The sequence below is a fragment of the Heliangelus exortis genome, chromosome 18 (assembly GCF_036169615.1).
Source record: "Heliangelus exortis chromosome 18, bHelExo1.hap1, whole genome shotgun sequence".
Lineage (NCBI taxonomy): Eukaryota > Metazoa > Chordata > Aves > Apodiformes > Trochilidae > Heliangelus > Heliangelus exortis.
The window spans coordinates 14,209,361-14,233,843 of record NC_092439.1 but is presented as its reverse complement, the minus strand read 5'-3'; the positions used below and the strand labels follow the sequence as shown (position 1 = coordinate 14,233,843).

The window sequence follows — 24,483 nt, the reverse complement described above, 5'->3', positions numbered from 1 at the left end:
CTGCCTTAAGAAGTACAGAATACCTATAGACATTATCCAAATAAATACTATTCTTCATCTGTGTATTTGCCTCCCTTTACATAATCTGTGAAAAAAAAAAAAAGAAAAAAAATACAACAAAAAAGCTCTTGATTCCCAGCCTCCTTTTCCTGTCCCAACTTGAAAAAATGACTAGAACTTCATTCAGTATATTGAGCAGAATATATTGAGTCCTGTAAATAAACACAGCCATTTCTTTCTAGTAAAAACAGTGAAGATGGTTCAAACAGCTGCTCTGACCCCAATTTGCTTCTCTTTTATGTTGCTGTTTTACAGCAGCTGTCCTGGCATGACAGGACTGAACCCATTGCATAAAACTGCAAGGAAGTGCTGAAAATAAACCACAGGATAATTCCACTTGAAGACTCTCTCAAAGCAGAGTTACAAGCAGCAGAGGATGTTTTTCCAGAACTGAAATGTGGCCTCCCAGTGTCACTTGATTATTGGAGGCACAACAGCTTTGCAGAATTTTACAGGGCTGGAGTTGTTTAGCATTAAAAGAAACATGCAGGTGCTTTACATCACCATGAAAATGAGATTAAAAAAAAAATTATTTCATGACAGACACAGCTCTGAAAGCAGCAAACTCTTCCACTCTCCTTTTCTGTCTTCAGTCCTGTCCATCTCTTGCCTCTGCAAACCAGCAGCATCCTTGGACTACACTGCATTAAAAAAATAAATAAATAATTTTAAAAAGGGGTGCTGGGCATCCCATCCCCAGAGGATGTGCATCAGTGAGAAGCAGTAATGCACAATGGGAAGGACCTAAAGAACTGGCTGGATGGCACTGGGACCAGGAGACTCCACTGGGGCAAGGGCACTGACACCAAATGCCCAGGCTCAGGTGAGCATCTCCTGCCCACCTGAACCTCTTGGAGATCAGCTCAGTCCCAAAGAGCCCCTGGAGCCCAGACCCTGCACAGACACCCCTGGAACTCAGATCTTTGGGCAGTCACCCAGCATTTTGGAAGAGACAGCACGGCTGCCCTGCTTGCTTTGTCTGAGCCTCAGACACTTCTGTCCTGGTTTGGTTCAGGATAAAGGGGATTTTCTGCCTTGTCCTTTTGCTCTCAGCTCAGTCTCTTGTAAGCAGCTGCACTGCTGAAATTCACAGCAAGTTTCTCAGACAGTGTCTGCTTCTAGGACTGATCCCACTCCATGGTTATAGTTCCAGCCAGAGCCTGGTGTGCAGAGCCAAGGACACTGCTCAGCTCTGAGGAACATTTTACCCTCCAGGAGGAATAAAGAGGTCCCACCTGCAGCCTCCTTTGGGGAGGAAGGGACAAGAGAGATGCCAGAACTGACCAAACAGAGGATTCCATCCCATACACCTCATCCTCAGGAGAAATTGCAGGGATCACCAGGGTCAAGCCAGCTTCCAGCTTCCTGCCCTTCCTGCCTTTCCTGCTTCCCTTTCTTCACCCCTTCCCTGGTTGCTTCAGCATCCTGGGAGGATTCCATCCCTTCCTCTGCCTCTGCTCCTGATCCATCCCAGCCTGAATCTCTGTGTTCCTGCCTCCAGCTCCCAACTGCTGCTGACCCCAGGATTCCAGCCTGCACTGTCCCAGGGCTGCCCTGCAGCCTCAGTGGGGATGGGAGAGTTATTGGGGGAGAGGGGGAGGAACCTGGCATCAATTTTCCTGTAGATTTCCATAGATTTAGTCATTTTTCCTATTTCTCATTCCTGTTTCATTAAAGCTGTGTAGTTCAGTTTCCAACCCATCAGTCTCTCTCCCTTATTCTCTCTCCTTTCTTTATCAGGGAGGAGAGAGAGATTAATAGAGAGAGAGCAGCTGTTATTGGGTTTAATTGCCAGGCCAGTGTTAAACCCTGACAACTTCTTTTCATCTGCTGCATGCAGAAGGGCTCCCACACCACCACACTTCAGAGCTATCAGCTCTAATTTGGGAAACTCTTTGCAAAAAGCACAACACTACACCAAAAGCACTGCACCACTACACAGAGGTAATTGGAGGCTGATAAGAAAACTTCACTCCAGACTTCACTCTCCAAAGATGCAAACCCAAGAGAGGAGGGCAGAAAGGCCAAGCTGTGCTTCAGAAAGCACAAAGCTGAGTTCACTTCTTTGGGCTTTGATGGTACTTTGGAGTTTTTGGTACTGCAAGATGAAAACAGGGCAGAAGAAATGCAATGGAGCTCCCCTACTTACTCTTCAAACACGTGGGCTGTTCCAAGCTGCTCCATCATGGCACAGAATCGTTTCTCTTCATCATCTGCTGGGTCCAGGTCATCTGCCCAGCCTGACTCAAAGGTCTCCTCATGGCTGGAGCCATCTGTTCTCCCAGCCTCTGGACACAGTTCAATCCCTATTAACTTTCCTGGTGGAAGGAGAAGGGAAATAAAGGAAGTCACATTGGATGTCACTTAACAGAGCTCCAGGAGAAGCTGCCTGCAGACTGCTGGTGTAGGACACAGTTCCTGGGCAGCACAGAACCTCTGTTTGTTCTGACATCCTGACAGCCTGCAGTGCTGGGACTGGAACTGGATCCCTGCCCAGCCACAGGATGCTGGGAAGCTGTGGGGAAGGTGTGGGAGGAGAAGGGGTGGGAGGAGAAGGGGTGGGAGGAGAAGGGGTGAAGGAGGGGGTGTGGGAGAGGGTGTGGAGAGGGTGTGAAGGTGTGAAGGTGTTCTGACTGACACCAACAGCCTCAGCACATGGACATGTGGCACCAGGGCACTACAGCCCCAGGGATGTGGGGAGAAGGGATGTGGGGAGCAGGGATGGGGGGGGGGGCAGAGTTGGGGGAGGGGGGCAGGAATAAGGGGGACAGGGATGAGGGGGGGCAGGGGTGGGGGGGGAGCAGGGATGGGGGGGGGAGCAGGGATGGGGGCTCAGTTGCCAATAAATCCTCAGGTTCTCTCTGGGACACAAGCCCAGCACTTCCCAGCATCATGTCTGTTCCCCAACTTAAAAAACAAACCAGTGAGGGGGGGATCATTCTCCTTCCCTTCCCAGGTGCTGCATCTGTTCCAATTCAAGTGCTCTGGACCAAAGATTGCCTTGCTAGGATTCCACAGGGTCTGAACACCATGACCTCACTTCCCAAACACTCCCATCCCACACGGGGATGGTTTCCAGCTCTCTGGATGCTGTTTGATGCCACGAGAACCCCATGCTATGCAAGGCATGTGACACACACTGCTCCTGGGAACAAATTCTTCCCAAAGAAACAAATCAAACCTTCCTATCCAAAACACAGCCCCCCATCAATCCCCCAGGAGCAGCTCCTCTTCCTTTCTTAAACCTTTCCCCTTGGTTCTACCCAGCCAGGAGCCAAGGATGTTCAGAGCACAGAACATGAAGGGGAAAATGTTCACCATCTGTTTACCTCGAGTCACTTTACTTCTTAGCTCCACATGTCCAGACCTTGCTGCTTCTCTACCACTCAAAAAAAATGTGCTGTGAAACAAATCTTGCATTGTGGAGATACAGACCCTACTCAGCTTAAAACCTGAGGTTTGGACAGCTAATTGGCTTAGGTTGGGCAATTAGGATCTCTGCATTAAAGAAAGAGTCGTTATCCCTCATTGCCTCTCTTTTACAGCTGGAAAAATTGAGGTAGAGAATGACCTGAAGATGGTTCTGACATCCTAGAAGGACCTCATATTGCTTTAAATTGAACATTTCTTTTGATTTTCCCCCTGCCCACTCCAGAAGGAAGGCATTAATATGCCAGACCAAACTCTTGAGCTGGGGGCAAAGTCTGAAAAGGATTCCAATGAAGCCAGACACAAAGGATACCTATAAAGAAAAGAAATGCAGAAAGTGTTTTGCCCAGAGCAGAGCAGGTCCTGCAAAGCCAGAATACCAGCACAGGGTGGTACCTGCCAGCTGGAGGCTGGCACAGAACTCACTGCCAGCAGTGGCACTGGGGATGCCACCCTCAGGATGTCCCTCCAGAGCTCTGCCAGGGACACATGCCTCAGGCAGGGAGCTCTGGGAATGACAGCTCATAAATCAGAGGGCACTGTGGATGCCCAGGAGGCTCCCATTCACCTACAGGGTGACTCTCAGGATGGTTCCTGGCAAAGGCAGCAGAACCAGCCAAGGCTTCATCTCTGCAGGCAGGGACACGAGGCAGAGTCAGCAGACACTCAGTGGGTAAACACAGCCCAAAACACAGCTTCCTATGTTTCTTCCTGAGAAATCTTCACAGTTAGTTTCTCCAGGGCTGGCTGCTCCTCGCCATTCAAATTAGAGACACACAACCCCCCTCCCATCTCTCTCCACCTTCTGAGCAAGAGCTGAGCAACAACCATCACCCTGCAACTCAAGAGCCTCCTCCATCACCCCTGAAAACCCCAGCCCACCTGCACTGACCTGGGCCCATGAACACTTGGATATATTAATAGAATCATAGAATCCTAGAATGGGCTGGGTTGGAAGGGACCTCAGAGCTCCTCAAGTCCAACCCTTGCTCCACTCCCCCCGTGGTTCCCAGCCCATGGCACTGAGTGCCACATCCAGGCTCTTTTGAAATATCTCCAGGGATGGAGAATCCACCCCTTCCCTGGGCAGCCCATTCCAATGCCTGAGCACCCTCTCCAGAAAGAAATTCTTTCTCATGTCCAACCTAAACCTCCCCTGGCACAACTTGAGACCTCTTGTGCCCTCTTGTCTTGCTGAGAGTTGCCTGGGAAAAGAGCCCAACCCCCCCCTGGCTCCAACCTCCTTTCAGGGAGTTGGAGAGAGTGATGAGGTCTCCCCTGAGCCTCCTCTTCTCCAGCCTCAACACCCCCAGCTCCCTCAGCCCTTCCTCACAGGATCTGTGCTGGATCCCCTCCCAGCCCAGTTGCCTCCTTTGGACAAGGAGGTGCTAACAGGGTGCAGATTTCCTGAGCTCTTACAACAGGCTCAGGCCAGTAAGCACCAAAGGGTCCTGAGGGCTGTGGGCATTGCTCCCCCCTCAGCACCTCTTGCACTGCTGGATGATGACTCTGGTATCTCCTTCTTCTCCTGTTTTGGAAAGGCAGCAGCAGGAGAGCAAGAGGAAAACAGAAGCTGATTTGCCAGGGTGCTTCCCTGCAAACAGAGCTCCTGCTACTGTCCTTGAACAGCACTGCAGGAACCATCCAGCTGCCCAGAGGCACATTCCTGTCCCCTCAGCCAGGGAAAGTCCTCATCAGCTAAACAACTGTGGATCCTGTGGCCAAATTCAATGTACCATCCCCAGGAGGAGGCAGGCAGAAGCTGGCTGTCCCAGGCAGGCAGGGTACAGCTGTAACCTCAGGAAGGGGAGAGCAGCACTGCACACACACATCTCCAGTGATATTCCCATAAATCATAGAATCAGCTGGAAAGGACCTCTGAGATCACCAGGTCCAACCCTTGATGAGCACTGGGCATTGTCCTGCATTGTGCAGCCCCAGCAGAACCACTGCACTTTCTTACCAGCCTTAAGCATCCCCAGAGCTGGGCTTGTCCCTTCTCTACCTCTCTGCAGTCCTTACCTAGCCCCATGCTGAACTCCACAGGTGTCAGGTATCCATTATTGTTCTGTTCCAGACTGTCAAAAACTGCTTCCAGCTGCTCAAGGGTTAAGGGGAGCTCAGTCTGGAGCCTCTACAGAGACAAAAGAATGAAGAGAATTAAGCCATGAGTCCAGCCCTCCCTCCCATCCTCAGCTCTGCCCCACAGCAACCTGCTCCTCCAGCACTGCCAGCACAGCTGGGGGATGGCACCCACTGAGTGTCTTTGGTTGGAAAGGACCTTCAACACCATCCCCAGCCCAACCTCTGACCAACAGCCCTAAATTCACCACTCCACACGCTTCCCACGGATGGATGATTCAGGCAGAGCTGCACAGAGGGATGGATGCTCAGGTGGTTGTGTTTGGGGGGAGCTCAGCTCAGTTCCTCCCCTGATTCAGAGCTGCTGCCTTCAGCTCCCTGCCTGCCTCCATCCACCCTGCTCCAGAGATCTTGCTCCCCAGCTACCCCCCTGCCAACCACACATCAGGTACCAACCCCATCTACTCCATCTACCAATCCCCTCTTGCCTCCCAGCCTCTGTTTAAGCTGCCAAACAGAATTTTAATCTGAAACTTTCACCTTTATAGGAAGGAAACCACAGGAATATGGAGACATTTTGAAGGCCAAAGAAAATAATTCCCGTTACTTACAAGTAACTGAGGAAAAGGCCGGGACTGAGAGCCCTGTGATTGTACAGATCCATTCCACACATCCCTACCCAACCCACCCTCTGATTTACTGATTTTGCCTCCACCCACCCTGCTGCAGAGATCTTGCTCCCCAGCTACCCCCCTGCCCACACATCAGGTACCAACCCCATCCCTTGGGCCAGAGAGGGCCACAGACCCACGGGTGCCTGCATCCAGTTCCCAGCTCATGAATTTCCCTGGAATCATGCAGATCCCAAACAAAGTGTTCCTCATCCCATAACCCAGAGTCCCCTTCCATCTTCTGCCTTTTTGGGACCATATTCCCACAACAAACACAGGCAGGGAACAGAGGGATTTCCCCTCATAATGCACCTGTGTGAATGGGCACCCAAATAACAAGAGGTGCAGCCCAAACCCACATCACTGTCTGCTAAACACCCAGCTTTAGAGAAAGGATTAATAAGGATTTATCACTGCATTAAATAGGCACCACAAACCCCAAACCAAAGTGAGTCAATAATTAAACCAGCATGAACCTGCCAAGTGTTAATTATAGACAGAGAGGGGAAAGGCAATCCACATATAACCTTCCTGATAAACACTGAGAACTCTAAGAACTACAGAAATTCTGGTAACAAATCATTTTTTAACAGAAACCAGCAAGCTGAATTATTCTAGAGTAAGGTTACAGTTCAGGCTTGAGAGTGAGGTTTTGAGGTCAGGCATTAGCTAAGATTGAGATTAAAAGTTATACAGCTTCTGTTGTTGTTGTTGCTGAGATGTTGGTGGATTTTCTTCATTTCAGACTGGTTTTTTGAATGTCAGGTTTGGGGGGGGGGGTTTGTTGTGTGTTGGTTGGTTTGTTTGCTTTTTTTTTAATTACACCAGAGACTTTTTATCCCCAGCTTTGCCATCCACTGCATGATTGATGTTTGTAGGAATTGTTGTGATTTATTTTTATTTTATGCATTCCTTAAGAATTTTTGGAATTGCAGTCCCACTTTCTCCAGGGATTCCCTGGAGGTCCAAGACTCTTTTGTGATTTCTCTTCTAGAGAAAATCTTGTGATTTCTCTTTCTTTTCTCTGGCAGAGTTTGGCTACCAGGAATCTTTGTGACAGCACCCATGTGCACACACAACCTTGCCAAAAGCCATTCCCCATCCTCCCCTCTTCTGCCATGCACCCCTTTCCATCTCTTCCCAGGAAAGGAGAAAGATGTTTTTCCCCTCACCTGCATGTCCACCTTGGTGATAAAACCTTTCTCATCCTTGTCACACAGCTGGAAGAGCTCCCTTGCCTTCTCAAGCATCTCCACCTGCACAGCTTCCACTTGGCTCCCTTGGCTGGAGGGGGAAGCACCAGGAGCCACCTCCTCCTCCTCCTCCTCTTCCTCCTCCCCTTCCTCTCCTCCTTCCCAGCGGATGCATCCCACGAGTGCTCCCCTCTGCTTCTCCATCCTCTCAAAGCTTTTTCCCCCAGGGCAGGGGCAAACAGAAGAGCTGTGGGGTAGGAAACAGAGAAACTCCAGTCAAATGCAACCCTCCACTTCCACCCCACACATCTGGTCAGGGAACTTCTCAGCCTGAAAGGACAGCACTCAGCATCCCTTCCTTTCTGCTGGGGGCACAAACCAGGCAGTGTGACAAGTTTGTGTCAGAGGGACACAACAGGGACACAACCACACAGCCTGAGATGGGATCCAGACCCTGGAGCTGCGATGCTGTCGGACAATTCTCCAGCTCCAGGGCTGGAAGAGTTCTCAGCTGCTGAAAGCCAGGGGCCACGGGGTGGTTGCAGCACAGGTCAGAGGACAGGGATGGAATATTCAGCATGCAGGAGCACAGGGACAGTCCCACATCAGCTGAGACAGAGGCTCCAAACTGCAAGTGTGGCCAGTTCCCAGCTCCCAGTTCCCAGCTCCCAGCTCCTGCACAGCCCCCTGGATGCCCTGAGCAGGATGCTTCTTCCTGGTCTTGGCTCCCCTGGCTTTTCCTTCTCTTGCTTTTCTGCACCACCTTTGAATATGAAACCTGCACCATAACTGCAAGAACCCAGAGCAGGATGAAGGCAGAGAGGATGAAAACTTCTGCAAGTGACAGAGGGATGAAGAAGGGATGTCTCCTCCAGCCCTCTGCCAACCAGCTCCCCTGGCTGGCTTTCCATGCTTGACATTTTCTTCTAAAGGCTTCCCAGATTGTAACTCCCTCTCCTTTCATGTTATTACAGCACAAAAAAAAAAAAAAAAAAAAAAAAAAAAAAAAAAAAAAAATCAGACAACTCCAATACTGGGAAAAACTGAGTGAGCTGGGCAATCCTGCCCCTCTTGCCTCCCAGCCTCTGTTTAAGCTGCCAAACAGAATTTTAATCTGAAACTTTCACCTTTATAGGAAGGAAACCACATGGATATGGAGACATTTGAAGGCCAAGGAAAATAATTCCCATTACTTACAAGTAACTGAGGAAAAGGCTGGGACTGAGAGCACCCCTTCTAGAGCAGCCCTGTGACTGTCCAGATCCATTCCAAACATCCCCACCCAACCCACCTTCTGATTTCCTGATGCTGAGACCACTCTCCAGTGCCTCTCTCTTCCTTCAGCACCACCACCACATTTTTTAAGCCTTGCTGCTCTGATTGCTTCAGATTCCTTCAGTAGATGAGCTCTGCACTGCTGAGAGCAGATTTTGGGACAAAGAGGGCTTTGGTGTGGCTCTGCTTTTAATCCCCAAGAAATTAAAAACCACGTTTACAGGTGCCATGATAACAAAGCCATTAATTCTGTTTGCACTCTTGGTACAATGGGAGGAGAAAGAGCAGGAGAGATGTCACATGAAGCTGACACAAAAGGAGAAGCACACAGAGCTATTTACCTGCATTTATTCCTGCTGGTTCAGGAGCCAGGGGGTGGTTCTGCTTCAGAGAACAAGCAGAACACTTCACTCTCCCTTTCCAGTCAGTGGTTTTTTTCCAGGGCACCTCCATTTAGTGTTACTTGAGAGGATACTTATTTGAAACCCTGCAGAAAACTACCTAAAAATGGGTACTGTGGTGTATTTCTAGGTAAGGTATTCCTGGACACAGAAGTGGAACTCACCCTAGGGGAATAGTGCAGAGGAAAGGAAGGAAGAAATCAGGAATAGCTTGAAGGCAGGGGGTATCTTTGCTAACTGCACTTTCTCAAACAAATCTTTTTACCAAGGGTTTTTTTTTGGGGGGGGGTTGTTTTTTGGGTTGGGTTTTTTTGGGGGGGGGTTGGGGTTTTTTTTGTTTGGTTGGTTGGTTCTTTTTTTTTGTTTGTTTTTTGGGTGTTTTTTGGGTTTTTTTGCTTGTGTGTGTTATGGAGACAACACAGCAAAATCTGGGGACTAAGAGCTGAGTCTGTCCACGAGCTGGACAAGCAGCTTGCTGCTGATGGCAAGGCTGTGTTTGGAGGACAGACCTAACAGTAGAGTCAAAATAAATAAATATTAAAGCAAAAATGGAAAGATTCCCACGGGCATGGCATTCTTCAGAGGAATCCCAGGACCTGAGTGTTGATCCTGACCCTGCTCAGCATCTGTCCCCAGGGGACTCCCAGCCCCTGCTCACAGCCCCTCCAGGCTGGCTCTGATGCCTGGCACTTTATTTAAGTTTCTGTTCCTCAAGACTGATAATTTCATGGGAAACTGCAGCACCAAAAGAGTTTCAAAGCCTTGAATCTGGAGAATGAAAAACTTGGACACAGAACTCAAAGAAACTGCAAATTTCAACCAAGAGAACAGAACCAAGGAGCTTTCCTGGGCAGGGGGAGAGACTGCTCTGAAGGTTGTATTTACAGGGTCCTGGTTTCCAATTTATTGTCTCAGAAACCTCTTTGTGGCAGTGAGCAGTGGTAAAGAGGTGAACAGAAGTCATGGCTAAAATGCTATCAACTGCCAAGCTCTTACCTGTGACTGTCAGGTCATATGGTAACTTTGGGGTATTTTTTTTTCTTTTTTCTTTTATTTTCTTTTTTTTTTCACTTTTTTTTTCTTTTTCCTTTTTTCTTTTTCCTTTTTCTCTCTTCCCTTTTTTCTTTTTCTCTTTTTCCTTTTTTCTTTTTTTTTTTTTTTTCCCCCCCCACATCCTGATGACCATGAGGAAAGGGAAGTGGGGAGTACTGACAAATTTTGCAGAGCTGATGCTCAGATGACCCCAATCACTGTACAGACACCGACCACACAGCATTCCTGGCAGTCCTGCTCCAATGCAAGACAAGGGATCAGCTCTTAACCTTTAAGCAAGAATCAAACCCAAGCACAACAGGCTCAGGGGCTTCCCCAGGATGATGCTCTCAGGCAGAGGTTTGATCCTATGCAGGAGAGGACATCACACAAAGAGACAAAATCCTGGGGGGCAAGGGATCCCTGCAGCTCCAGCAAATTCCAGACACACAGCAGGAGCATTCCAGGATACAAAGCTGGCTCCTGGGATGGGATCATCACCCAGAAGCAGCTGAGTATCAGGTGTTTTTAAAAGAAAAGGGCTACAAAAGCTTCACAAGTCCTCACACCAATCTGTGTCAAACGTTTGCCACTTGCTCTGTTCTCCTTTCTCTCCCCTCCCAATATTTTGAAAGCCAATAATTATTTAAAAATGGTCCTTGTGGGACACAGTCACACCCACACACCCCAGATTTTCCAGTACTCAGTGATCAAATACACATATTTACAATTATTATCCTACTTGCCTGCAGAAAGCACATTTTGTAAATGAACTGGCAAAATTACAGCCACACAAATCCAGGTGAGGGCAGGGAGTGAGCCCTGTGTTAAGCTGCTTTCCAGACAGGCTGAATTTCCAAAGGCTGCTCAAAGGAAATGGGCACCCACTTGGTAGAAATTGGTTTAAAAAGCTAAGCCATGGTGCCTGAGAAGGCTGGGGAGGAGAGCAGAAAAGTTATTTCTCAGTGTGCTTCATTCAAAATTAATTTTTGTCTGCCTAGAAAACCTGTTTCTACTGTTTGTAACTGGTTTGGATGGTTGTTGGGTTCCCAAAGGAAATGGCACGAAAAAAAAAATACTCTGAAAAAATTAGAACATCAATTGCTTTGCAAGGTTTCTTTTCTTTAAAAAAAACTAAGAAAACCCATCCAGGCAAAAACCTGGACTCAGGTGTAATACCTAGAGCTGCACTTCACTCTTTTAACTGCCTGAACTTGCTTGTATCTCTTTAAGGAAACAGGAATGAATCCAGGAATGGATCCAGGAATAAAGCCAGGAATAAATCCAGGAATAAATCCAGGAATAAATCCAGGAGCCTCTGTGTTGTTTACTGAGCAGATCAGCCCTGAGCTGCCCCATGTTGCAACACAGCTGGAAGGCTCCACCAGGGATGCTGATGCCAGGAACTACAGGAAAAAACCTTAAAAAAGAAAACCTGAAGGTTTTCTGAAGAAAACCTTAAAAAAAAAAAGAAAGGTGCTCAGCTGCAATTCACCATTTCCCCCACTGAAGCTCTTCAGAGGTTCACTACCACCTGGTGGATCATCACCAACTTCTTGATCTTTGCATAAAAAAACCCCAACAAACCTGGAGAAACTGATGCAGCCTCTGTGCTCCTACCTGCAAGCAACCTGAGCTTGGGAAAAATTCTCCTTTTTATTTCAGGGGGGGAACAAACAGATTTCTCCAACCTGCACTCCCTGATGCCTCCCAGTTCAACAACCCCAGAAAGCAGCAACCTGAGCCAAGATCCATCAGCCAGGAGTCTTCAGCAGCACCCATCAAAACAAAATTCTTTCCCCCAGGCATCCCACGACCCCTGGATCCCCCCCCAGGTGCCATTCCCAGGGATTCCCATCACAACCCACACCAGTGGCAGGGTCCAAAGCACTGGGACCACTCCTGAGACCTGGGGTTAGGGCTTTGCCAGGTTGTTTGGCTTGGGGAGCAGAAAGCAGCAGTTTTAACCCTAATGCTATTTGGGCCCAAAAGTAACTAAGTAAATATCATGCTATTTGGGCCAAAAGTGCAATTAAGAACTAAATCCAAACATCTTTTCCATAAGCAGTTTATCAGCTTGGATTTGTCAACATCACCAGCACAAAGCAGATTTTTCAGGAAATAAAGAGCACGCCTGCATTGATAAGACATCAAAAATAGCTAATTTTAAACCAACTAATTCTTACAAATTCCTTCACTTTGTAAAGGCTTACAGCTTTCCTGAAACTTTTTTTTTTTTTTTTTTTTTTTTAAATCCAGATCAGAACACTGCATACAATGCAACCTAACATAAGGATTACTCTGATATGGAACAGAAGGAACAGCAGTGTTGCAACCTTTGGCTGCAAGAAGAACACATTATAATGTATTATAATATTATATTATATTATTTTAATTATATTTCCCTAGGCTGGAGGTCAGGCTGCACATCCACAAAGGACATGGTTAGCCAGGAGTAACTAAGTAAATATCATTCACTGCTCCAAGAAGAAAAAGGCTCTGAGCAGAACCAAGTTTCCCACTGATGCCATTGCTCACCACAAAGAGTGGCTGCCAGAGGACAACCAGCTCAAGAAAATAATTGAGAAAGAGAGGATATTCAGCTGTGAAGAGAGAGGAGAGCTTTACTGATGTTAGGTGAGGCTGCAGGTGGGTGATGCCAAGCAGGTTTTGTGCTCTGCTGGAAGGACAGGGAGGCAGGAGGAAAATTTTCTTTGCCAGCCCAGGTGTGGGAAAAGGGGAGAAGGCAGAGAATTTGGCATTTGCCATCTGGGTCATTTTTAAACCAAAGTGAACACTGAGAACAGGGAACCCAGGCAAAGGAGATCCCTGCTGCCTTCTGCTCCTCCTCCCCAAGGGATGGGGTGGCAGGCAGGAACAACCCATGAGAAGGACAAGCTCCAGATTTAAGCTGGCATTAAAAGCTCTTTAAGTAGTTTTTACAGAAAAGGACATAAACCAGGGGCAGCTTCTCACTGTGTTTAACTGAGCATGGCTGGCAGTCCCCTCCTGCCTTAGCAGCCCTCTCAGCCACTTTTGGAGAGGTTGGAGCAGAGACAAGAACCAGAGGTCAGCTCCTGCTCATCACAGTTATTGAGCAGCTAAAATGTCATCCAGGAACATCTGAGACATGGTGAGCACCCCCTGGGACACATCAGGAGAAATGCTGCTTGCCCAGTGTCCTGGTTTGGTTCAGGATAAAGGGGATTTTCTGTCTTGTCCTTTTGCTCTCAGCTCAGTCTCTTGTAAGCAGCTGCACTGCTGAAATTCACAGCAAGTTTCTCAGACAGTGTCTGCTTCTAGGACTGATCCCACTCCATGGTTATAGTTCCAGCCAGAGCCTGGTGTGCAGAGCCAAGGACACTGCTCAGCTCTGAGGAACATTTTACCCTCCAGGAGGAATAAAGAGGTCCCACCTGCAGCCTCCTTTGGGGAGGAAGGGACAAGAGAGATGCCAGAACTGACCAAACAGAGGATTCCATCCCATACACCTCATCCTCAGGAGAAATTGCAGGCATCACCAGGGTCAAGCCAGCTTCCAGCTTCCTGCCCTTCCTGCCTTTCCTGCTTCCCTTTCTTCACCCCTTCCCTGGTTGCTTCAGCATCCTGGGAGGATTCCATCCCTTCCTCTGCCTCTGCTCCTGATCCATCCCAGCCTGAATCTCTGTGTTCCTGCCTCCAGCTCCCAACTGCTGCTGACCCCAGGATTCCAGCCTGGACTGTCCCAGGGCTGCCCTGCAGCCTCAGTGGGGATGGGAGAGTTATTGGGGGAGAGGGGGAGGAACCTGGCATCAATTTTCCTGTAGATTTGGATAGATTTAGTAATTTTTCCTATTTCTCATTCCTGTTTCATTAAAGCTGTGTAGTTCAGTTTCCAGCCCATCAGTCTCTCTCCCTTATTCTCTCTCCTTTCTTTACCAGGGAGGAGAGAGAGATTAATAGAGAGAGAGCAGCTGTTATTGGGTTTAATTGCCAGGACAGTGTTAAACCCTGACACCCAGCCTGGGAGCAGCAGAGCCACCAGGACCCAAAACTTTTCCTCTGCCCTGAGGAATGCAACCAGACTTGGTGTTCTCCCTGGAGAATTCACCCTTAAAAGAGGCATTCCTTAAGTGATGTGCTGGTGCAGAGCTGGCAGTGGCCTTGAAGTACTTCAAGGGCAAAATTACACTATCCAGAAACAGCCATTTGCTGAGTTCTAATGGAGAGGTTCTGATGAGTCCACACAACTTGAAATATAAAAACTTTGGGGTTGTGGAAATGTGAGTGTAACCAATTCCTGAATGGGAGAGACAACAAAGAATTGTCCCCAGTCACTGTCATCTTGAAGAATCCCAAAGCCTCAGTTAAAGCTGGGTGGTGGCAGTGGCCCATCAAAATGAGGAAAAACTCTGCAAAACATTAAAATATGGGACTCCCCGAGACAGACTGTGAGGATGTCACAGGTGCTCCTACACAACTGCCTGGATTTTTCTTCCCAGAGTTTATCCACAAAGGACTCCTACACAAAATATCCACTTTGCTGAACATTTTCTGAGCCAGAATCAGCCAAAAGAATGGCCTGGGGAAAACACTGCTACACTTTTGAGCTGTAAGACCAAGGGATCTGCTGCCTGGCTGCTCCTCAGCATCCCCAGAGGCAGCAGCACCAGGACCCACCCTCAGTGCATGGAGCTGGATGCCAGGAGGCCCAGAGCATTTCCTGCATTCTCTCCAAGGCCAGTGCTAAGAACTGGACCTGGCAATCCACCAGCCAAGGGGCAGCTTCATCCCACAGCTCTCCCTGCCAGCAAACCTGCAGCTTGGGTGCTGAGCCCCAGCCAGACCTCCCTTTGAGTCTCCTGACTCTGGCTGCCTGGGTAACACCAGAAAAATAAATTTCTAACAGGAAACTGAACCTATGGCCACCATGGACCTCAGCAGGAACCCTCCTCAGCTGCTCTTACCAAGGCACATTTATCCAGCAGTCCCTGTTTCAGTCAGCCTTCTCTCTAAGCATCCTTTTGCTCTGCTGGAAGGGAGGAAGCCAAGTGCTTCCCTCTTTGGAGGGTGATCCCTCTGCCACCCAGCCTTGGGATGCTAAATGAGGAAGGGACTCACTGCTGCCTCCAGTTTGCCTTCCAAAGGTGTCCTGTCACTTCTCCATCACAATTCCCACCTCACCTCCTGTACCTGAGGTGGGAGTTCCCAGCAGTGGGGCAAGAGCTTTCCCTTTGGTGACCAGGATCCTGGATCTTGGAATCAATCTCCTTCCAACAACAACTCGGAGCCTTTTGTTGTCCTCAGCTCTGCCACCACACACCTGGCACAGGTAAAGCCTCAAACCAGAGCACCCAAACCCCTTCCAGAGGTGAAACTTCCTTTTGGTCAAGAACCCACTCAAATTCCAGACTGAATGTGTGTGATCTGAGGGATTTCTTGTCCAGCTGAGCCAGGAAATTCCAGGCAGTACTGGACACCTTCTTATCCAGAGGCTACAACTGCAGGGGGGGGGGCATGAAGTTCAACCACCTTTTCCTCATCCCAGAAAATTCACCTCCAGCCTCTTGAGAACCCAACACAGGGATCTCCCCCCCCCTCTGCTTTACTTTGCTACTCTGAGTCTGCAAGAGGCACTTAAAGGGCAAAAATGTTTTCATAGGATCACAGAATCACCTGGGTTGGAAGGGACCTCAGAGATCACCAAGTCCAACCCTTGATCCACTCCCCCCGTGGTTCCCAGCCCATGGCACTGAGTGCCACATCCAGGCTCTTTTGAAATATCTCCAGGGATGGAGAATCCACCCCTTCCCTGGGCAGCCCATTCCAATGGCTGAGCACCCTCTCCAGAAAGAAATTCTTTTTTTGCCAAGATGAAGAAGGAGGAATGAGGACAGAGAGGATTTCTGGACACCCCAAGTCCCCAGAGAAGCCTCTCAGTGGCTGGTGATGTATTGGGTTTGGAGCAATGCATGGAGAGCCAGGGAAAGTTTGACCTTCTGCAAATGCTATTGTAACACCAAACAAAGCCCAGGCAGCTGGGTGAAGCCCAGTTAACCCAGTCCCTGCCTCACAGAGCTGGCAGAGTCACAGCTGGGTGACACCTTGCTCCCTCTCAGCCATCCCCCCTAACCTGGGCATTCAGGGGACAGACTTCTGTGAGCTCAGGAGGTGCATGCAGAGCATCCTTCCTGAAAAGCCAGCTTATTCTGTGCCCTGGAAAAGGATGAAGGCTGAGCTCAGACACTTCTTGGCTGTCAGAACATTGAGGGGACCACAGGTGAAGAGTCTTGGATGCTGGGAGTCAACACACTCCCCCCACCCCTAAAGGAGACCAAGGGATTGGTGTGAATGTCCAAGAATTCCAGGATTTCATATGAAATAGCAAAAAATATCATCCTCTCCCTTTCTCATTCAGAGGGAACAGCCACAACCAACTACTAAAAACCTCATATGGCTCCAAGACAGAAAACCAAAGAGTGTTTGAGCAGCCACAAGCCTGAGCTGCACCTCCAGAAAGCAGAATAAAGCCAGAGGAGAGATGCTGCCTGCACAGCTCAGAGCAAGGAACAGCCAAGGTGAGGAGTGGGATTTGGAAGCAGATGCTGTTTGAGAGGTGCTTTTATTCAGCTTTATGACTGTTCTGGCAAAGGAGGGTGAAATATGCCCCTCTCTGAAAAAAAAAAAAGAGTCACTGAGTCAGGAAGCCAGTGCAGCAAAAGTGATGGAGAATTACAGCAAATGGAGGGGGGGTGATGAGAGACAGTGGGAAATTTCTTGACAAATGTTTTTTCAAAAGAAAAATGTCAAAGTCTTCACAAGGTGAAGCAGAAATTCCTTAGTTTTTAATCTAACCAGCTCAAGACATCCGTTTCATAACACAGCAGCACAATCCCACCAATCCTAAGCATGTAATTTCCCCCCTTAACTTTTGAAAATGTTCCCATTGCAGCTATTACTCTGCATCAGGTTTCCCAAAGAAATGAGTTACTGGGATAAGTTAAACAACCCACAGAACCCCACCAGAACTGAAAGGAAGTTTCCTCAGTTCAACATTTGCAAAAACATTGGGTAACCCAAATTTAACTATTAACCACCTGTTAATTAAGCATCTCAAGCTCTTGGAAAAAAAAAAATTAATACATTATCCCTCTTCCAAGAGGGGAATAGCAATGGTTCTCTGCAGTGATGTACAATGCCACTGCCCTCATGTTCCTGCTCTGCTTCTTTAAAGCAAAAGCAGGAAGCTGGAACAGAAAGTTCCTAGGGATCAACTGCTGAGCCACAGCAACTCACAGAATCCTCCAGACTTCCTCCTACTCGGATAATTCCTTGCCCAGAAGAGACTTTTTTCCCCCCTCCCCCCCAATCCCATTACACAACCCCATTTTCCCCTCTCTGGAGGTGTCCCCATAAGCCTCAGTGCTGGGACAGCATCCCTCCCCTTCCCTGGGCTTTATTCCACACCAGAAAGCAGCAGGGAATGAAAACTTTCCCTGGAAATGGAGAACCAGAGCAGGGCCAAGCTGAGAGCTGTGGTTTACACAGCATCTCATCCCAGGCATCTCCTCCTCTTCCCAACAGAGGCTACAACCCAGCAGTTCAGAAAGCAGCACAATGAAGTTCCCAAAATAAATCCCTTGTAATCCTGCCTCACCCAAAGGGCTCTTTTTCTGAGCTGCCTTAGGCAAGAGGGGAAGAAGTGGTAAGAAACCACTTGTTTCTTCCTTGTAACCCAGCCTTACATCAGCATGGCATCATCCCTCATCCCATACTTTCCCTGGAAAAGTCCTCACTGTGCTTGGAGGTAGCTTGCTGCCCACCTCACATCCACTTGGAGCAAGGGCAGGGCTGGAAACTACCCCTGTGAATCCTGCCTCAAGTTTAATCCCATTTTTACAGAGCTGGAATCCTTTTCCACAAGGAGAAGTGCAGAGAACTTAGGAAAAGGGAAAGGTAAAGCACAAGGTGACACCCTAAGGAGCATCCTTCCAAAAACCACTCCAGGGGGGTGTGTACACTCCAGGACTTTCTTACTAAAGCAGCTGGGGATGCCACCCTCCAGTTTGCCACTGGAATTTTCACCCCTCTGTCCCACAGCACCACTGAAAGGAAGGAAAACCACCCAAACCCATGGCAGGAGAACACTGGAGATGCTGCTGGGAATTTGGCGGTGCCAGGGCTGCCAGGCAGCACCAAGCTGCCCTCAGCTGGGTCAGCTCTCACTACTTAGGCATGAGGACTTGTTGAAAGCTGACCAAAAAAAACCCCAAGAACACGTTGAGACCCTGGCAGGCTGGTTCTTCATCACCTGGCAGAGTTTTGTCCCTTTCATCAGCCCTCAAGGAAAATATTTGCCCAGCAAACAAGCTTTGCCATGCAAGGGAGCAGCCAGCAAGCTCAGCCTCTGCAGGGACCAAACCCCACTCTTCCACCAGGGAAGAAAAACCCCATTCTTCCCCCGGGACACCCCTCATCTACCTGCAAACAGAGGAGCTCAAATGGCCCCATCCTGGCAGCTGCAGAAAGCAAAAGCAAAGACTTGGCCATCCCCAAAAAAATGGTTATTTCAAACCAGGGCTAAAAAGTGGACATGAAGAATACCAAAACTGTCACACTTGGCTTTAATCCAGGTTTAATGAGCTCCTCCAAGCTGCTGGGCAGGGCTTTGTGCTGCAGCAGAATGATCCCTGCTCCACTCCTCCTCCTCCTCACTCCCTCCTCAGACTCAGCTTTGCCTCACATCCCTTAGGGCAGGCTCCAGATGTGTAGCTGAGGCAAACAAACCCAAATAAACCCACAGCAAGTGGGTTTATTCTCTGCAGCAGAAGGTTTTACTCACCATCTTATTTACTGCTGCTGCTGCAGAGGTGATGCTTAACCCTGAGCCATGGTCTTGCCTGGGATGCTGCTGGAACAGCAGAGAAAAGGGAGCAAACTGCTCCTCTGTACCCCACAGCCAGCCCTGTCCCTGTTCTCCTCCTGGGGTCCCTTTATAAAGCTCCTCTTAGTACTGACCAGAACAAAAGAGCTTATCAAACACAGAAAAAAAAAAAAAACAAACCAAAAAAACAGCATTTTGGAGCCCCATTAATGAATTCTTAGCAGGATGTGGATAAAGGTATGGAAATCCAAAATGTTACAGTTCCCATAGTAATGCTAATTCACCCCCCTGCACATCCTGTGTGTTCAGAGGCACATGTTGAAAAGAAAAAGCCTTCATCCACCCATGCCAAAAATGGTTTGGATTTAGTCAGGACACTTGAATACCACCCCCCACACAGCATTTATTGTTCAGAGAAGGGGATTTTCAGATCAAGTTGGATTAAGCCAATGCTTAATCATTACAGCTCCCCACATGCAGGGCAACAGCAGGAGCTCTCAGCCATGCTCAGAGGCTGAATGTTGTTTGCCCAACCTGAGCAGAGCAAAGGGACCCAAATATTGAATAAAGTTGAGTCACCAAATCCCAGCCAGCTCTGCCCCTGCACGTGGATGCAGCACGGAGGGGGAAAGGAAAAAAAGGGAGAGAATAACCCAGCAAGCCCCACATACCCATCCTTAGTAATTCCTTAGTTATTCCACTTCCACAAGCACCTATTTCCTTGATACCTGAAATAATCCCCTTGCCTAGTGTCCCAAGTGCAGGAAGAGGCTGGGAAGCAGCTATAGCAGTGCTGATCTCTCCCCAGCACAAATCTCTGCTGCTCTGCTCTCCTGAGCTCTTCCCATCCCTGTTTTACATAAAGCCCCCACTGCTCTCTGGCCCATTTGCATTCAGCAGCTTCAGCTGAGCAGCCAGATTTGCATGGGGAGCAAGAAACTCTTCTTGTGCCACGAGAAACACCTTAAATCAAAGGAGTTTGTGCCTCTGTGTTTGGGCAGAGGGTTGCTCTCCTGGGTATGTGTCTGGGAGGGAGGAAAGGTAGAGCTCAGAGATCTTGCAAACTCCTTGGAGAGGCAAGGAGGGTGAGGAGGAGGGGGACAGGCAGCACCCAGACACCAAAGCACCCAGTGGAAGCAGCATGCCCTTTTTTCAAGGGGGGAATCCACATATGGCATTTCTTTCCCTCCAGTAAATCTAAATTATTAGAGATCTCAGACAGGAGGGCAATTTTCCCAGGCAACTCTCAGCAAGACAAGAGGGCACAAGAGGTCTCAAGTTGTGCCAGGGGAGGTTTAGGTTGGACATTAGAAAGAATTTCTTTCTGGAGAGGGTGCTCAGGCATTGGAATGGGCTGCCCAGGGAAGGGGTGGATTCTCCATCCCTGGAGATATTTCAAAAGAGCCTGGATGTGGCACTCAGTGCCATGGGCTGGGAACCACGGGGGGAGTGGAGCAAGGGTTGGACTTGATGAGCTCTGAGGTCCCTTCCAACCCAGCCCATTCCATGATTCTATGAATTCAGGACAATGGGCACCTCTGGATTTGGAACCCCTGGGAGGTGAAGGGAGAGGCTGCACCCCAGGACACCCACCCAGCCCTGCTCACAGATGGAGCTGCTCCTGGGGGAACATCACCCCCAGACCACCAGCACCCAGACACATGTCCACACAGCAGATTTTCTGGGTTCCTGCCTGGCTGTTCCCCCAAACTCCCCCCTCAAGCCCTGTGCTGTCCTTTAGGGGGGCACCAACCTCCCCCTTTGGAGCTCCTGCATCAAGTCTTGACATTTTGAAAAAGCTCCACAGCTTTCCTGCAGTGCCTGCTGGCCCTTGGAGCTGCCTCTGGACACACCTGCCAAGGTGATTTGCTCCCACCTTATCTTATCCAAGCAACGTGGCTCTCAGCTTCCTTCTTGGGCAAAGCTCAGAGGGGGGGAGTTGGGCAGGAGCTTGAGGATCAGAGCAGGATGGTTCTGCCCTGTCCCACCCCAAGAACAACTCAGCATCTGCTCCACCACCTATGGGGAAAGCAAGAACATCTCATCCCACCTCCACCTCACCTGCAACAAACCTGCCCCAGGCACAGCAATATTAGATAAACCTGAGAGATTTATTTCACAGGAAATAAGACCACTTGTCCAGAGAGAAACCTCCACACCCAGCCTGCAGCTCACCTACAGCCTGACCTGCCAGCTGGAGATCAACTTGATTTAATCCTTTCATTTTACAGAGGGCAAACTGAGGCAGATAAAAGCATTGCTCTTAATCAGAGATGTTTTGGGGCATGAGATGGAGATGTCCCAGCTGCTGGGACAGGGAGGGCCATCAGGTTTCCCTGGCTGTGCCTCCCCACACCTCTCCCAAGCTCCTGCTGCTTCCAGCTCACCTGCAGTCAGCTTCCAACCCTCTTTTCCTAGAGCCTGGAATCACCTAGCTATGCCCACACATATCTGGATTTTTCCCAGAAGGTTTGTTTTCCACAGGATAAATGGCATTTTTAGACATTCCATGATTTCATTTTTAACACCACGCAGCTGCTGCCAGTCCTGCTCCTCCTAAAGATATCCTGCTCGTTCCTCTTTGGGACAGATCCTGCCTCCTATCTTGAGATAGGAAGCCATAAACAGCTTTAGATACCAACACCTTGATTGCACAGCTACAACAACTTAGGCATTTTTTGAAGCCTTCACTTTGAAGCCTTTCTGAAGCCTTTTTGAAGGGCACTGCTTTATCTTTCACTCAGCACCCATGCTGAAGCCTAATTCTTTCAAAACTCTGCAGAAGGGGTTTTAAGGGACTCCCCTTACTCATGCTCACCCCCTCAGAAGTGCAGGTCCCCTCAGCCCATGAAATCTGCTCTTATCAGTGACATTTTTGCATCTTCCAGGATCTTCCCAGCACCACAAGCTGGGGCAGCCCCTTACCCAGACACCACAGAACCATCAATCACAGGAGATGTCAGGAGGTTCAGGGCTCCCACTTACATTTTGAGAGGTCTCCTGCCATTCTTACAACAACCCAAACCCTTCCTGCCAGGCTTTCAGGTGTAGGTGATCCTCAAACATCCTTCAGCAGCCCATCCCATTCAGAAGGGGCCATGAACTGGGGCAGAAAACTGAGATGGAGTCTTGTCCAGAAGCTGAAACTACAAAAGGAGGGGTAGCAGCTCCTCCTGAAGATGACATCTCTCCTAAATTAACTGCAACACACATCACCAGATGGAAAGCAGGGATGTTAAAACCTCTTTGCTCTCCATCTCCTTACCTGACAGATTTTCCTCCAGTTTTCCAACCAGAGGAGAGCACTCTACTCTTCCAGGGCAACGTGCCCTCTAACCCTGTGCTGGTTTAACAATTAAAGTCACAGTTCCCAAGAGCAAAAGTTGTGCTTTAGTGCCCTGGGACACATGGCTAAGAGAAAAACACTTGGTTAAAAAGCCCACAGAGCTCCCCACTCCTGTTACTGCAACCCAAGCAAGGTGCAGCAGAGCTCAGCAGGGCCCAGGCTCCATTTGCAGGACCCACACACAACCCACAAAGCCACTAACCTGGGCTTTAGCTTTGTTCTCTCCCAAAGCTCACAGTATTTGTTACTCCTCCTAGGTCTGGAGTCAAGCAAAATACTGAGATTCAGACATTCCTGAGAGCTGAGAGAGACACAGAGATCTCCAAAACAATCAGAAATCAGCAGGAGAAAGCACATTATGGACAGAATTTTTAAAAAGAAACAACACTCATGTCATACCATGGCATATTTTTGTTTGGGTATTTTTTTTTTTTAATGTCTGGCTGATGGTTATTAGAAGCTTAAGGCTGGCAAAACTTTGGAACACATTTTGAATATATTGTGCTTGCAGCAACACTCAGGGAATGCTCAGGGAACCCAGCTCAGTGCTCCCTGCACAGCCACAGGGGTCAGGTTTGCTTAGCAAAATGTGCATTTAGGTCCATGCACAGGCAAATCCTTCCTGGTGCTCACCAAGAAATCGAAGCTTTAGGATGCAGGATGGGGGAAAAACCAGTTAGAAAAATACTGGGTGGTACTTAGAACTCCAACAGCATCTCCCTTTCAGGCTGGGCCAGCCATGTCTCAGAGGATACACAGAGGCAGAAAGCCTTGCTAATAATTGTTGCAATTCTTCTCTTTTGATGAGACAACAAAATGGGTAATTCAAGATTCAGATTTCACATCAAACCCAAGTATTCCCCAGGGAGGCTTTAGATGGACAGCAAGCAAAGAGCTCTGGCAGGAGCAGAGAAGATGCTGCTCTCCTCATTAGAAGGTGGCACATTTCCTACAGCTGAAATTTCTTGCCTTTAAATGTTAGAGGAGCTCCTGCAACAGGGAAGGAGCAGTGGGAGGATTCAGTCCCCAGAGCAGCCTTATAAAATCAAAGAAATCTGGACAGTAACATGTGGGCTGGATATTGTGGGAACTAAACCTGGTTTATTGCACATCAGGATCAACGTCCCCAGAGTTCTCTGACCATGAAGAACACTGTGCATGGAGCTGGAACATCATCTATGTTGCAGCCAATTATCCTCATCCCATTAGTTTACTTTTGAGGCTGCCTGGCAAGTCACCCCCTGGCACTGTCTGTGTGCTGCACGTGGAGTCCTCCTTTGCCATCCAATCTTCAGATCAGGAGATGGTGGGGGTCTGGGTTCATTAAATGCATCAGACATGTTGGGGGGGTGTGAAAAACCTTCCTGTTCAGTGGGGACAAAACAGAAAAGCAGACTTTCCAATCAGACAAGTTTAGTTTGTCACAGCATAAAGACTGGGAGAAGAGTGATGCTCTGAAGAACAAGAACATTGTTTGCCCAGCAAGGAAACTTTGGAGAGATGTTAAACCATTTTAAGAAGGATCCTGGAATTTTATGACTCCAGCCTCACATGAGTCTCTGTGCAAGAGGATGCTCTGGCAAAGGGAGGATTTCTCTACTCCAGCCCATTGCAGTTTCTTAGAACCTTCTCTGGATCACCTGACTTGGGAGGTGGAAGGAGAGACTGGACTGATTATGTCTGATCTTAAAAGGACCTATATACATGCGAAATCTATATATATATCTGCTTCTTTGATCCTCAGAAATAAATGCAGCTCTAGAACGTGAAAAAAACATGATATTGCCCCTGGAGCTGGGTAAGGTAAGGCTACAGAAGTTGCCAGCTCTCAGAGAGCCCCTTGCTGCACAAGAGCCATCATCTTCATCAGGATAAGCAAGAACTCCATAGGTCACATCTGAACCAGCAAGATGTGTCTGGATTATCCTGCCTCCTGGGGACATTCCTGAGCAGAGGCTGCCTGCCTGCTCCTGAGCCTGGGGAGCAGTGGCCTCTTTTCCCCTCGGCTGCTTTCAGGAAGTCCCTGCAGGAAGGACCTGAGGTCAAAACACAAGTTCACTGAAGTGCATCCCATGCACATAGGATGTTAAAGAGAAAGAGGCTGCAGTCCTAGGAGAGGGAGAGCTCTGGG

At 48.7% G+C, this 24,483-nt stretch overlaps 1 protein-coding gene across 5 annotated transcripts in view; it reads right to left on the bottom strand.

Moving 5' to 3' along the window:
* The window catches only part of CRACR2B (calcium release activated channel regulator 2B), a 49,912-nt gene that overhangs the window by 24,684 nt on the left and 745 nt on the right, over positions 1-24,483 (bottom strand). For all 5 annotated transcript variants that reach the window (XR_011729356.1, XM_071761584.1, XM_071761581.1 and 2 more), the window contains exons 2-4: positions 7,415-7,682; positions 5,512-5,623; positions 2,210-2,378 (exon numbers count right to left, since the gene is read on the bottom strand). Coding sequence is in view for 4 of the 5 variants with exons in the window: in XM_071761584.1 (XP_071617685.1) it covers positions 2,210-2,378; positions 5,512-5,623; positions 7,415-7,639 (506 nt within the window). In the remaining variant the exon portion in view is untranslated. The remainder of the gene's footprint in view (positions 1-2,209; positions 2,379-5,511; positions 5,624-7,414; positions 7,683-24,483) is intronic.